Source organism: Equus asinus, chromosome 5, assembly GCF_041296235.1.
Source record: "Equus asinus isolate D_3611 breed Donkey chromosome 5, EquAss-T2T_v2, whole genome shotgun sequence".
NCBI classification, from domain to species: domain Eukaryota; kingdom Metazoa; phylum Chordata; class Mammalia; order Perissodactyla; family Equidae; genus Equus; species Equus asinus.
The window spans coordinates 80,135,117-80,150,475 of NC_091794.1; the positions used below are offsets into that span (position 1 = coordinate 80,135,117).

Consider the following 15,359-nt stretch of genomic DNA (forward strand, 5'->3'; position numbering starts at 1 on the left):
CATTTGTTTCCAGGTATTTCTTTTTATTTCTTCTTTAATTTCTTCAATGATCCATTGCTTGTTCAGTAGTGTGTTGTTTAGTCTCCACATCTTTGTGCCTTTCTCAGCTTTTTTCTTGTAATTAATTTCTAGCCTTATAGCACTATGATCTGAGAAGATGCTTGTTATTATTTCAATTTTTTTAAATTTGTAGAGGCTTGCCCTGTTTCCCAACATATGGTCTATCCTAGAGAATGTTCCATGTGCACTTGAGAAGAATGTGTATTCAGCTCTTTCAGGGTGAAGTGATCTATATATGTCTATTAAGTCCAATTGTTTTAGTTTTTCATTTAGCTCCACTATTTCCTTGTTGATTTTCTGTCTGGATGATCTGTCCATTGATGTGAGTGGGGTGTTGAGGTCCCCTACTATTATTGTGTTGTTTTTAACATCTTCCTTTAGGTCTGTTAATAGTTGCTTTATGAATCTTGGTGCTCCTGTGTTGGGTGCATAGATATTTATAAGCATTATTTCTTCGTGATGAAGTGTCCCTTTGATCATTATATATTGTCCCTCTGTGTCTCTCTTTACCTGTCTTATTTTGAAATCCACTTGGTCTGATATGAGAATTGCAACACCTACCTTTTTTTCCTTGCTATTAGTTTGAAGTATGGTCCTCCACCCCTTCACTCTGAGCCTGTGTTTGTCCTTGGGGCTGAGGTGTGTTTCCTGGAGGCAACAAATTGTTGGATCGTGTTCTTTAATCCATTTTGCCACTCTGTGTCTTTTTATTGGAGAGTTCAATTCGTCCACATTGAGAGTGATTATTGATGCATGTGGACTTAGTGCTGTTAATCTGTCGCTTATTATCTTGTTTTCCTGTGTTTCTTTTCCTGTTTGCTTTAGACTACCCATTTAATACTGCAATTTCTTATGCTGGGTTTCTTAGATTTTTCCTTATCTATGATTTGTGACTCTGTTCTGTACTTTATTTTAGTGTCTACCTTGAAGTGTGTATTTAGAATCTCGTGTATAATATAGTCTGTTCTCTGGTGGTCTCTTACTTACTTGACCAATCCTGATTTAGACCCTTTGCTCTTCCCCTCCTAAATAATTATTTTCATTTTTTATTCCAACTCGTCTTATTAATTGGTAGTTAGAGTGCTAAGATCGTCCTTGTTTTGGTAGTTTCCTTACTTTTACCCTAATGCTATAATTGAATATTTGCTACCCTGTTCTGGTTCTATCCATCAGTCTCCCTAGTCTGTGGATTGTGTCCCCTTTCTCCCTTTTTCTTTTTTCAAGTATGAGAGCCTTCTTGAGGATTTCTTGTAATGGAGGGCTTTTAGTTACAAATTCCCTCAACTTTTGTTTGTCTGGAAAGGATTTAATTTCTCCCTCATATCTGAAGGATATTTTTGCTGGATAGAGTATTCTTGGCTGAAGATTTTTATCCTTTAAAGCTTTGAATATGTCACTCCATTCTCTCCTAGCTTGTAGGGTTTCTGTAGAGAAATCCGCTGACAGTCTGATAGGGGCTCCTTTATAGGTTATTCTCTTTTTTTTCCTTACTTCCCTGAATATTCTTTCCTTATCATTCCTTTTTGCCAACTTTACTACTATGTGCCATGGGGTAGCTCTTTTTACATTGACAAATCTAGGAGATCTAAAACCCTCCTCTACACACATTTCTCCGTTGATCCCTAGATTTGGGAAGTTCTCTTCAATAATTTCATTAAGCACACTTTCTGCTCCATTTTCCTTTTCCATATTCTCGGGAATTCCTATGATCCTTATGTTCTTACTCCTCATTGAATCCATTATCTCTCGGAGATTTTCCTCATTTTTTTAAATTCTTAGTTCTCTTTCTTCCTCTGTCTGGCGCCATTCAGCCTGTCTATCTTCGATTATGCTAATTTTCTCCTCTATGTTGTCTACACGGGCATTCAGGGAATCCGTATTCTGTTTTATCTGGTCCATTGTGTTTTTCATCTCAAGTAATTCTGTTTGATTTTTCTTTATGATTTCAATCTCTTTTGTGAAGTAACTCCAGAACTCGGCTTGTTTCTCTTTCTCTCTACCTCATTGAGTTTTTTGATTATAGCTGCTCTGAACTCATTATCACTTAGTTTACCTAATTCCAAGTCCTCAGGACTTAATTCTATGTTTTTATTGTTTTCCTTCTGGTCTGGGGCTTTTATAAATTGCTGGATGGCAGAGGAGCGGTTTTTTCGCATGGTGGTAGAATTCAGTTGCAGTTACAGCCTGCTGCCACTAGATGGGGGTCGAGAGCGGCGTGTTAGCTCTCCACCTTGGGGCAAGATGGCTGCGCCCACCGGCTTTGCCAGGGGGGAGCGGCTGTTACTCACACGTGCCTGTCTGGGTTCAGATCAGTTCTGTTCTCTGGTCTCCCAAGGCCTTTGATTTATGGGGTCCCCACGGACGGAAGCTTTCCCCCCGTCAGCGGGTCTCCACTGAATCAGCAGCAGGAGTCCTGGATGATCCCCCGGTCGTGCGGCCCCTCCCCCGCTCCTTCCCGACCCACGGCAGCGATGGCAGACTCTAGGGGAGGGAGCGATGTTCTCTCCTACCGTTCCAGCGCCTCCGAGGGTGTAAGCAAGGTTTATGATCTCCACCTTCTTGGTATTGTAGGTCTCTAACGCGCTGGCATTATGTTTATTCTCTGAAATTCAGTTCTTCTAATCTTTTGTTGTATTTTGGAGGGGAGAGAATCCTGGGTCAGCTCACCCTGCCATTTTGCTCCGCCCCCTTCCTTGAAGTATTTTTTAAAGAGAAGTTTTGCAATTTTCACAGGCACATCTGTGCTTCACCTCCAACTAAAGATGGTTTCATCTCCAAGAAGTCAAGATTCTCAGTCTTTATAACACATGCTGTGCTCATATGTCAGTTCTTGAGACCTAATATTGCCACTTCAGGTACTGCTCAAAGAGCTTACTCTTGTCTCAACTTCTCTTCAACTCTCAAGAAAAGGGCACATGATATAAAATATAAAATCACATATTTTATATATTTATAATTTTGTAATAGTTTAAGACTCACAGGATGTTATGACAACAGTGCAGAGAGTTCCTGTGTATCTTTCAGCCACCTCCCCCAATAATACTATCTCACATAACCATAGTACATGAGGCAACTGAGATTTGAAAGATCCAGTCCACAGCCATGGGATGTTTCAGTTCACCAAGGTTTCTAAGCTTTATTCCTGAATGTGAACCACCAGAAAACAATATACTTGAACCACATTGGCTTAATTTTCCATAGAAATGCCTTATACTCTTGGATTTTATTGACTGTCCAGATAAGAAATGGACGCCTGAAGAATGTTTTTTTATTGTCTGAAAACCTACAGTTAAAGACTGTCAGTTACATTATTCAACATCCCTTTCGTAAGGATCCCTGTGATAAGTTTCTTACAGAATTTAGTGCCAGGGAAAGGTCTGTTTCTCCAGGAAAAAAAGTCTTCCTTGCCATTAATAAGAACCATGTAAAATATCATATTTCTTTGTTTCCCTTTTGCCTTGGCTATCAGAAATTCAGAATAATTTTAGGATATAATTGCAGTAACTAACTCATTTAATATTTCTGTCATTCTTTCCCCTCTCCTTTTAAATAGTTTCTGATCTTTTAAAAAAATTTCATTGAGGTCATACTGGTTTATAACATTATATCAGTTTCAGGTGTACATCATTATAGTTTGACTTCTCTGTAGAATGTATCATGGTTACCACCAAAAGTCTAGTTTCCAACTGTCCTGATTTTTCTTTTTGCCTTTATTTTAATTGTATAATCCCTTAGCCACAATTATAAAATGGAAAAAGCCCTAAAAATGGAAAGCATTTTTAAATTTAGGAAGTTTAGTAGGAATATTCATACGTTTCACTACGGAAATACTAATATGTTTGATTTCAGGGCACTGCCCCAGACTCCTCCTCTATACAGTATAAATACTGGAATTACAGTATATAGTGTGCTCCTTCTAAAACCTGAGAGATTCTGAACTCTGAAATCATAGCTAACCCCAAGGATTTTGGACCTGCGTATGTTTGAATGTGGTAAGGTCCTCACAGATCTTTGGGAGAGCAGGCCTTTGGTGCAGAGCTTCCCAGAAAGCCACCGGGTAGATGTGACCTGATATGGGAGGAAACTTGGGAGAGGCAGCCTTGCAAGCCAAAAGGGAGACCTGCTCGTGGCTGCCATCAGTCCCTTGATTCCAAAGCCCATGTCCCTTGACTACTAGTGACATTACCTGTCTCTTGAACATCTTGTGGTCGGATTTTCTTGGTCAGTTTTAGAGCTGCTTCAAGGTCATAGACTTGGGAACGGGTGAACTTCAGCTCCCTGCGGAGCTCGTTAATTTCCTTGATCAGGGAGACATTTTCCTATAGAAAAGATGGAAGAGCGAGTGAGTATGGACAGAAGGGTGATCAGTGGGCACAGGGCCTGCCCTGGTCTGGGACCAAGGGTGTGGGGAATGGGCAGGTTTAGTCCTGGGCCCAGATTAACTCTCTGGTTCCTCTACTGGGGCATGAGTCTTCATACTAGTTCATGGATTGGCCTCTCGAGGTACCAGCTAACTTACCTTCAGGTGGACTCTGGCAATGTAAGATACAGACAGTGTGTACCATTCCCATCCCTCTAGGCTCTTTCCGACACCAACAGCAACAACAACACTTTTCTAAGCACCTTATATGAATTTAATGCACTGAAGTATCATAATAACGAGTAGATTCTATTACAATCACAATTTTACAGAAGAGAAAACTGAGGTATAGAGAAGTTATGTAACTTGCCCAGATTACAGATAGCAAGTGGCAGAGCCAGGATTCTGACCCTGACAGTCTGGCTCCAGAGCTCTGAACTAAGTACCATGCTATACTTTATTCAGTTTTCCCATTCATTTGCTGAACCTATATTTATATGGTATCTGCTATGTCCCTGGGATGCAGACAGAAATAAGACGTGGTTTCTGCCTTCAGTAGCATACTGTCCAGTGAGGAACACAGATAGGTACACGAATAATTAACATTTGCCATATCCATTGGAAGTTCACTTCTCATTTGTGTTTGACAAATATCCATCCATCCATCCAATTTATTGACCTCTTACTATGTGCCAGGCATTGTGCTGATCCTGAGGTATATAGACAGTAAGACCTGGCCTCTGCTCTTGAGGAGTTCAGAGTTTGGTGGGGAATCTGAGCACAGTTTAGCATGGTGGCCACCTTACTGTGATGGAGGAGTGAGGCACAGAGGAAAAACTGCCCGAATGACCAGGGTAGATTCCTAGAGATTGAGCCCTGGGCTGAGGCGTGAAGGAGCTACCAAGGAGAGGGCAAGGGCGTCCCATACAACTGGAACAGCAGGAGCAAAGGTACAGAAGTATGACACGACTGGTGTGTGGGGGACTTGCAGCAGTTCTGTATCCCTGAATGCAGAGAGGGGAGTGGAGGGGAGTACAAAGAACCTGCTCAGAACAGGTAGTGGGGCCTCTGCACTCTGGACCAAGCAGTCTCTTCCCTTCCCACACCTCAAATCACTGCCTTCCTTTCGCACTCAGCACAAAGGCACCAAGGGTGGCTCCATGGAGACATCCCATCACCATGGGCCCAGAGAGAGATTGGCCACTTTGCTCTTAGAGCCCACACAGCCTTAGGACTTGGCTTGTCCACTACAGTGCCTCTCATAGGACTCTGTAAATGCATCACCTGAGGATCCTGTTAGAGGCGCCTTCTCACTCAGTGGGTCTGGAGCCAGTGCTGAGATTCTGTGTTTCTAACCAGCTCCCAAGAGATGCTGCTGCTGGGCCACGGGCCAGACCATCTGTGGGTAGCAAGGCCCTCCAGGGTCTGAGTACCAAAAATGGCAAATGCAGGCCAAATCTATGTAAAACAGACCTGTGCGAGGAACGGACTGTGCTTCCACTTAGGATGTTCTCTCTGGAGTGGTGAGTGTGGGGTCAGAGCCCAGGGAACAGGATGACCCCCAGCATTATTCTCACCGGGCTGTGACGAGCACTCCTCTGTTATGGGATACGAGCTGGAGACGCCCCCACATACTCTTTTCCTCCAGAGCCTCTTCATCCAAGCACGTCAGGTACACCTTCAGATTTTCAGTATACCACTTAATTTAGCATTCTTCATTTAAGCAAAATTCTCTCCTTCTTGGATGAAATGCCCAAGGATTGCCAATGCTTCGTTCTCAGGCCAGGCTTCGTGCCTGTTTTTCTCTAAAGTCAGCAGGTTTTCTCCATCTGATCTTTTACCCTTTTAACCAACCCATGCCTTGGTGATGCATCTCCCACATCTCCTTTCCTTTCCAGTGAAACGCTCCGCCAGCTTCCTCCCCGTGGAAGCCCTTCATATCGTATCATGACATGATCAATTAAATACAGATTTATTGCATTCTAAGACCTTGGATTCTGCCTTGCCTGTAAGAAGTGCTCAATAGATATTTGTGGAATTGATAAGCAAATGAATAACTAATACAGTGGATACCAAGTGGAATAAGACAAGATTCTTACTAATGAGGAAATTACAAACCAGGGGGTAAAGGTCGGGCTGGGGAGACCAGACAGGATTCTCAGGAGAGCCAGAGGGAGCTCACGCACAAACGCATGCGCTGAGGGGCTCTCTCAGCTCCTCCTCTCAGTTGGTGTCACTTACCTTCACTTCTCGTGTCTCATTTCATAAAGTAATAATAGTCAGAATGAAGATTAGAGCCTGAGAGTACCATTTGCCAATCCTTTCCATAAACATCCTTAAGGTACTTCTTGGTCATTCCACCTCTTTTGTCACTAAATCCTGTTGATTTTGTGTCTGAACGGAATCTTGTGTCCAGCCTTCCTGCTGTGACTTGTACCCAGCTCTCAGCATCCTGCCCCACTGCTACTGTAATGGCCCCAAGTGGAGCCCCTGCCCTACTTTCTACCCGCTCCCTCCTCAACAAGCCTGTCATCACGATGGGGACTTCTGGCTCCTGGTATCTTTTGGTGAGAATGCCTGTTTCTGACCTCACCGCCAGCCTCAGACACATCCAAGAAGCTTGCCACCTCAATTTTTTTGTTTTGTTCATTCATCCATAAAAATCACCTAAGAACAGTTTCTGGAAGCCGACTATGCGCTGGCCATTGTGCCAGACACGGGAAGTCCAGCTGGGATCCAACGCAGAGAGATGCCATGAGAGTCTGAAGAGGAGTGCTCGCCCCATGTGAGGAAGACTCCCTGGGGAGGTGGGGGACAGGGAAGAGGGTTCAGGCCCAGGGCCAAGAGGGAGCAAGCAGCATTTGAGGTACCAAACGCTTGACGATGATAATGACAACAAGAGCAATCATAACTTCAAGGGTTGATTGGATCCCTGCACCGGATCAAACATTTTGCATATGTTACCTTATTTAATCCCTACAACCACCTTATGAGGAAGCTATTACTAGACTCATTTTCATATGAGGACACTGAGGCAGTGCCTAAGTGGAAGAGCTGGAATTTGAATCTGGTTGTGTCTGCCTCCAAGGGCCTGGTTCCTCTATGACGGCTGCCTCCCAGGCTCCACCTTCCCATCTCTCATTTACATTACCTCCATTCCAACACCTCACGTAGTATAATGGCCACGGAAGCACCCTAAAAGGAGAAGTGGGGCTCCTAAAGAGTGCTTCTTGGGGTGGTCCTGTGTTCTGAAGAGTGCAGAGATCACACTGACGTCAACTGTATGTGCTTCGTGTAGCTTTGTGAAATAAAATGTGAACACAACAGGTTTGCTGAGCCTTCTGCTCCGGATCCCTCCTTGGTCAGGATGGCCTACAAAAGCCTCTGCAATCCTCCAGACCCCCACCCAGCTCCTCTGCAGCAGGGAAAATCTGACCTGGGGTCCATCAAGTACCACGTCTTGGGGTAAGACTTGTAAGAGAGACTGGCTGGGGGATGCTAAGGTCCGTTTATATAGAAAGCCTTAGAAACAAAGGACTATGCCAAGCTGTCTAGGACTGCCTTTGGTTGGGGGTGATGCCAGAGAGCCACAGCGGAAACTGACCCTGGCAGATCTTCAGAAGCCCATGTTGGGCAAAGAAGAAAGGGAATGCCTGTAGCACCCCCTACTGGCCAGCCTTGAGTTGATGCCTTTAAGAATGTGACAGTGCCTGGCAGTATGGAAAAAGCAAGCAAAACTGATTCCATGAACTTGGAAACCCTGCATCAGTAGGTCTTTCTGGAAGTCACAATTGGTGGGCTTGCCATTTGCCTAACTGCACAAATGAACCATTTTTCTGCTCCTCTTTCAACTTTCCTCTCATGTCTAATCTGACATTTCTAGTCATCATTCTACTTTTTTTTTGCTGAGGAATATTCGCCCTGAGCTAACATCTGTTGCCAATCTTCCTCTTTTGTTTTTTTTTTTCACTTGAGGAAGATTCGCCCTGAGCTAACATCTGTGCCAATCTTCCTCTTTTGTTTTTTTTTTTCGCTTCAGGAAGATTCGCCCAGAGCTATCTATGCCAATCTTCCTCCATTCTGTATGTGGGTGGCTGCCACAACATGGCTGATGAGTTGTGTGGGTCCGCACCTGGGATCTGAACCTGCAAACCTCGGCCACTGAAGCGGAATGTACCAAACTTAACCACTACATCACAGGGCTGGCCCCTCATCATTTCTACTCTTGACATCACAACTTTCCTCTCCCAAGGTTTTATCATCTCCCCCTCCCTGGGCAGTCATCTAACTGGCTTTCCTGCCACTTGCCTCTCCCCACTGGCCTTCCACTCTGACGACCGAGTTAGCCTTTCAGAACAGAAAACACTCTTACCTACTTAAGAAACCTTGGGTGGCACCTGCTTATACGATAAACTTTATGCTTCGTGTGTGGCATGGAAAGCCCTTTCAATGGGACCCTAAACTACCTACCGTTCCAGTGGGCTCTTTCTCCCTGCCCTCAAGCTCTGCAATAAAGTAAGGTCTGTGGATTCCTGGTCCTGTTCTCTGGTGTGCCCTCTGTCTGGAAGGCTCTTCCCCTATTTGCTCCCTGACCATCCTCTACTCACCTTTCAAGGCCAAGCTCAAATACACTTCACCTAATGGAAGCCTGTCTCTACAATGTGCCCACAGCACTGGATACGCGGGATCGAGCAGTGCTTGTTTGTATCTGGCTCAAGTTCCCTACCACGAGCTCCCTGAGGACAGGCACGTTATCACATTCCTCTTGGAATCTTCCATGGCCAGCATGGAGCTTGGCATGTAAGAAGCCCTCCAAGGATGCATCCTAAATGAATGGAGTAAGTGTCCTAGATGTTTGTATTGCATAGCAACTCTTATTTCCTTATCTGCGAGTGTGTTGGAGAATGAGTGGGGGAGGCCCTGCGAGCCTGTTGAACATACAAATGGGACAGTGATCTCATTTTCTGTGTTTTCTACTAAGTTTCTCTCAGACACCATGTCCACCCCGGCCTTTCTCGGCCTTTTTGAACTGAAGTGCCAGGGCCGTGGTACCTGCAGACACAGCTCCTTACCAACGCATACCAAGACCTCAGGTGCCCCGGGCCACCAGATGGGGGGTCTGGGATCAGTTGTACTGTCCCATCTCTCATGCCCCCAGCCCACAGGCCCCCGGTCTGTGCTGTGATGGCTTTAGAGGCTCTCCCACTGGATGTTCATTCTTGAAGAAGTCTCTTTCTTGGAAGAAGGGTATTCTGGGCCTGGCCAGTGCCTCATGCTTTACATTAGTTATCTCATTCAAGCATCGCGGTAACTCGCTGAAGTTGGTGTTCTCTCCCCATTTTACAGATAGGGAAGGCGGCTCCTGGGGAAGTTAAGGAATTTACCCAAGGTCTCCCAGAGTGGCTGAGGCAGGATAAATGGGGTCTGCATTGCGACAGTGCCCACTCCCTTTTCACCTGCCCTGACACCTTGCCTGGCCCTGCCAACACCTCTCCTTCAACTTAAAATCAAAGAAGGAAACCATTTTTTATCATCCAGAACAGTGGTTTTGAAAGTTTTTCATTTAAAAAAATCTTCCAAACAAACTCTTATAAAGAGTCCACTGTCATGAGCAAGGAGTCTCCCTGGTTGAGGGGTGGGGACTCAGAGCTCTGCCTCCTGGGCCCCCTCGCCCCCTGCACTTGTCTGGGGCCTGTCTATGGATCCACAGGGCTCCAGAGCACAGGAGTTCACAATGTGGCCTGAGGAAACACTCTTTAGGGATTTCCCGTGTTGACGGCTCCCTCTGCCAGCCATCAGAGAGTGGCAGGACTGGGCAGGAGGCCTGCTTGGGTCTCCTCTGCTCCTTCCACCCCAACTTTCACCCTGGCCCAGCAGGAGTGGACATGCACCCTCTAGGAAGTGGGGAGCAAAACAGGAGATGATGCCTGCCCTGCACAGCTCACACTGCCACTTGTACCCTCTGGCTAGCCTGGGGTCCTCACTTTTCTTTGTTCTTCCTTCTTCTGCAGGATTGACACTTGCTTTGGGTGTCTGCTTGGCATGGAGAGAGGGACCCAGCCCCTAGAGGAGCCCTTAGGCCTGTGCTCTGGTGGCAGGGCACAGATGAGAACAATGTCACCAGCTGACGACTGCTCCTGCAGTCCCCCTGGTCCAGGAATTAGATCCATTCCTGTCTCTCGGCCTCTGACTGCTTTCACGGCCCAGGAGCCGGGCAGTGGTTTGATGGCGTGGGCCGCTTTGAAGCAGGGGCTGGTTGTAAGATGGCATGAGACCCGCTGTGCCCGTGTCCAGCCTGAATTGCAGTGTGCTCAGCCCAGCTGTATATGGGTTGGCCAAGCTGGGAACTGGTTTATTTCAATCCACCTAGAGCCCATCCCCATTCCAGTATTTGAATTATGGCATTAAAGAAACATGAACATAAAAAGGTATGTGCCTCATAAATGTGATTCTGATGTTCTCTTCTGATATTAACTTACGTTAATTGTCTCAGATGATACTGACACCCAAACAGAAATCTGGCAGGAGAATCCCGCCTGGCAGTCCTGATAATGTGCATAAGTGGAGGCGGCAGTAACGGGGTCAGGAAGGATCCTGGGAGTGGGTGTGGAGAGCTCATTAAACTGGAGTGAGGCCAACTCTTCAGGTGGGTGTGTTAGCGCTGGACCCAAGAGATAAGGGTAGGGACTTGAGGCACCAGAAAAGTCAGAAGAGGCGGTGGGACGGGCGTGTTCAGAGGAGAGACTGCGCCAGCAGGGCCCACATGATGCAGGTAGCAGAATGAAAAGCCGCAAAACAAAGTAAGGGGAAGTATGAGTTGGAAACAGGAGAGGAGGAGGAGAGAGTGACTCGGGGGAGCTAAAGTCCCGTGGACAAAGTCCAGAGGGGACAGGGGTCAATGAGAAGAGTGAGGCAGGAGACAGGAGGGCTTTGGCTAAAGATGGGGCGGAAAAAAGTATCGGGTGCCTGGTGAAATGAAGTGGGGAGGGAGAAATGAAGGGGCATTGGTGGGGCAGGGGTGAGCATGGAAATGCCTAGAAAACCTTCTTGGCGGGGCTCTGGGCCATGGTCACAGGGGATGAGCTCCAGGAGGTGAGAGGAGAGGAGTCAAAGAGAAAGCTTTAGGGAACGCTAGTGGGTCCCTGGGACATTTGGGGAGCCCTGAGGACGGGCCCTCTCACCCCTGAATGTGTAGCCTCTGCAGGGGCTGCGGGGTGTGTGCAGGTACCTGCATGATGCGGACATAATCGGTGCGGTGCAGCTCGGTCTCCTTGACCACCTTCTTCTTGAGAGTGGCCAGGTTCCTCTCCAGGTGCTCCCGCTGACGGGCATACTCCTGCTGCAGGTCCATGTTCAGCCCTGCGATCTCCACCTGATGGGGCAGAAAGGACTGTCAGGGAGGGAGGGGAGACCCTGTTGAGAGGGCGAGGGCGGGAACGGGAGGCAGGGCTCACCATGTCTGCCCGCTGCACATACTTCTCAAAGAGACCTCGGACCTTCTCCTTCAGCAGCCGGGGTTCCTGGATATACGCCACACAGTTGTGAAGGTCTGTCTTAAACCGCCTGACCAGCGCTTCCAAGTCCCGCTCCTGCAAGCAGAGGCATTGACTTCTAGCACTATAGGGACTGCTAACGGCAGCAGAAAGGGACAAGACTCAGTTGACCACCAGGGGCCATACTGGGCACAGAGACCTAGATGGGCAAACAGCCGAGAGGCGGAGGTACTACAACTGTCATGCACCTGTCCTGGGCTGGGCCCCGGGCCTGAAGGGCTCACATTGGGCTTCATCCTTAGGGGCCACACAAATGGATTCTTTTCTTGGCTCTGGATTCCTCTCAGGACCACAGGCCTTAAAAGATGAAAGGAGGCGTAAGTGGTCGCCCTTACTACCTTCTGAGCCAAGATGGATAGTATTGATTCTTTCTTGTGGTTCTTGGGCCAGGGCTTCCATGTCCCCCTTATCAGCTCATCCAGTGTCATCCTTACTGAGAGCTGCTGTGAGTGGGTAGGGAAAAAGTTACAAAATTGGGCAGACTGGTTCATCTGCAACCTTGAGCTAGGTCTTCCCTCTTCCATCGTGGTTTCTCTATGCCCATCATCCTCTACCCGTGACTGAGTCTTTCCTTTCTCTGTGCTCCCATAGCCCTTTATTCGTATTCCACAATTTTCCATCTTGCACTATAATTATTCTGTACACGCCACAGAGCAGCTATTGACCTCCTCAGTCTGTGACGGGCAGGATCTGTGTCAGTTCACATTTGTAGCTCTGCAGCTTCTGGTATGACCTAGCACAGAGCCCATATTTAATGTGGGGGAGGGAAAAATTCAGTCTGTTTCAATAAACATTACGGAATGCCCTGTGCCCGAGGGTGAGGGTGCTGCCAAGTCCTGCCCGGGACCAGAAGACCTGGTTCCTGATATGGGCTCTGTATGTACTAAGTAGCTGTGCTGGGTGAAGTTTCTTAACCTCTTAATCTCTCTGGCCTCGCTTTCCTTATTTGTTACACAAAGAGACTGGGCTAGATGATCTTTGAGGTCCTCCTAGCCTTGGCACTGTGGTAGTCAAGGCCTTTAACCACTGACTACAAATGACCTCTCTAAGCATGTTTCTTCCTAGGCGAACAAGCCAACACTGTGCACATTCTTATGAACTGGCTTCCCACCCCCTTGATCACTTTACCCAAAGTTGTTTTATCGTCTCAGATGGATTCAGTCACGTAAATTTGCATGGGTCTGAAACCAGGCAGGGTGATGAGCAAGGGAAGATGTGAGTTAAAACGGGAATGTATCTTAGCAATGGGCTGGCTCTGTCTCTTAGAAGCCAGCTGCCTGCTGCAGAGAGATGCCAGATCCCGAATCCAAGAACTGCCAGACTCCGAAACTCCTCGCACCTTCTGTCTCTCTCTGCGCATCTCTTGATCAGTGGCTTTTAATTTCTGCCACAGTTCTGCGATGTGCAGCTCCAGCTGTGTGTTCTGCTTATGGAAACGCTCCAGTTCAGCTTCCATCTAGAGAGAACAAGGGAAGAAAGAATCAAGAGTAAGAAAGTAAGAGAGTGAAACTTATTTGAGACCTGAAGTCTTTCAGGGGGAATGTTTCCCCTCATACCTGGGCATTTCTTTTCTGGTTCCCACCCACGTCCTCTGGAACAAAACCTTTCTTCCTACTCGTTGCCATGCCCAAAGCCCCCACCCCCTTGGCTGATATGTTAACCCAGATCATATGTTTCTACAGCCAGGCTAGGAAATTTTCCCCCTCAGTTTCCCTGTTCCTTCAACCATGCTGATTACATTCTTTTCTAGAATTCCTTAGAAATTGGTAACTCTCAAGTACCGGAACCTCAACTCTAACCTGAGGCAGGGTCCTGCAAAGGAGCACCTTCCTTGCCTACTTTGTGAAGTTGTATTAGTGAATCTTGACCCTTTGGGCCACAAGTCATCAGAGTTGATTCTAAAGCAGAAAGTTTAGAGGGGCCGGCATGTAGGCATCCCCAGTCAAAGGCACGAAACAGGAAAGAGGAAGCTGAGAAGGAACCTCAGCCTCATCATTCTGTTGAAAAAGTCTTAAGAGGTACAACTGAAGAGAGTGTCCCATCTTCAAAAGAAAAAGAAGAAACCACGAGTGAGCTTCTGAAAGACCGTTATTCATTGTTGCATTTGTCTGAACCAAAGACATGTGAATGACAACTGGATCTTCTGATTAGGGTGACATTAGCTGTAGGTGAGCTCTCAGTTGACCTAATTTTTGCCAAAAGCAAAAGGGTGATGTGTGATTTACACACTAAATCTGGGGGACACTGGTATTCCTGTTAATAGAGAGGCCTGTGGACTCTTTGAGGGGGATGGAAGGGTTTACTCTGTTTTCACGGCTGAGTGGAGTAGTCCTGGTAGTGCATCCCAGGCCCTCTGGTCTGATTTCAAGGCTCTTGGCCACCTTCTGGGGTACCAGGAGGCTCTAATGAGCCACAACCACGTTCTGGACGTGAAAGGGCAGCTTGTAGAAGAATGTTATTCTCATTGTTGGGAGCATTTTGTACAGACAGAGCCGCCCTTTGACTGAATGCCTGGCATAAAGGCGGCACTCAATACATATTCATATCAATGAATGAATGCATGGCAAGGGTAGAAGGCAGAGGGTGCACAGGGCGGGAAGCAAGGAGGGCCTGAAACAGCTGCCTTCTGAGATGAACGTGCAATGCTGGCAGAGCTATGTAAAGCCACCTCATGGAGGACACACTGTGAGCGTGGGTATCTGCACAGCTAAAGAAGGAATGTTGGAAAGGGCGGGCTAGCCGTCGTAGGTGTAGGGATGCAGAACTGATTAAGAGGTAGCTTCTGTCTTCAAGAAGCCTCAGCTCTAGAGGGACAACAGAAGTAAACCGGAAGTTAAGGTGGAACAGGACAAACCCTGACTGCGGTTGAGGTAGAAGGCCCTGTGTGTGCACAGAGGTGAGGTGGTGGCACCCAGAGAAGGGACGCTCAGTCAGGTTTTGTAGGAGGAATAGGCATTAGAGGACAAAACGGGGAAGGAGAATTCCAGGCAGAGAGAACAGCTATGCACAGGAGGACCAGAGGCCTTGGCAGCCTGGTGCAACTCTGCAGGCTACAAGTGGTCCAGGGTGGCAGCAGGAGGGGTGCATGGGAGGAAGACGGAGAGGGGCTGGAGAGGTCAGCTGAGCTGGGTCATGCAGGGCGCAAGGGCAAGGGCTTGAATGGTGAGAAGTTCAGCGTTTGTCCTGGCCAGATGTTTAAACCAGTAGGAAGTTTGGCCTTTATCCCCAAAGCTCAGGGAGCCACTGACGTGTTTTACCCAAAGACTGGCACAATCTGTTTTATGCCTTGGAAGTCCTGATGTGGAGGGTCTACTGGAGAGAGCAAGACTGGAGCCAGGCAGAACAGTCAGCAGGCTCCCGCTGTGGCCCAGGAGAGGTGATGTTCT

General features: G+C 47.3%; 1 protein-coding gene across 1 annotated transcript in view; it reads right to left on the reverse strand.

Moving 5' to 3' along the window:
- The window catches only part of CFAP57 (cilia and flagella associated protein 57), an 82,532-nt gene that overhangs the window by 11,434 nt on the left and 55,739 nt on the right, over positions 1-15,359 (reverse strand). The window contains exons 19-22 of the mRNA XM_044770576.2: positions 13,313-13,429; positions 11,875-12,009; positions 11,649-11,792; positions 4,247-4,379 (exon numbers count right to left, since the gene is read on the reverse strand). Of these exons, the coding sequence (XP_044626511.1) occupies positions 4,247-4,379; positions 11,649-11,792; positions 11,875-12,009; positions 13,313-13,429 (529 nt within the window). The remainder of the gene's footprint in view (positions 1-4,246; positions 4,380-11,648; positions 11,793-11,874; positions 12,010-13,312; positions 13,430-15,359) is intronic.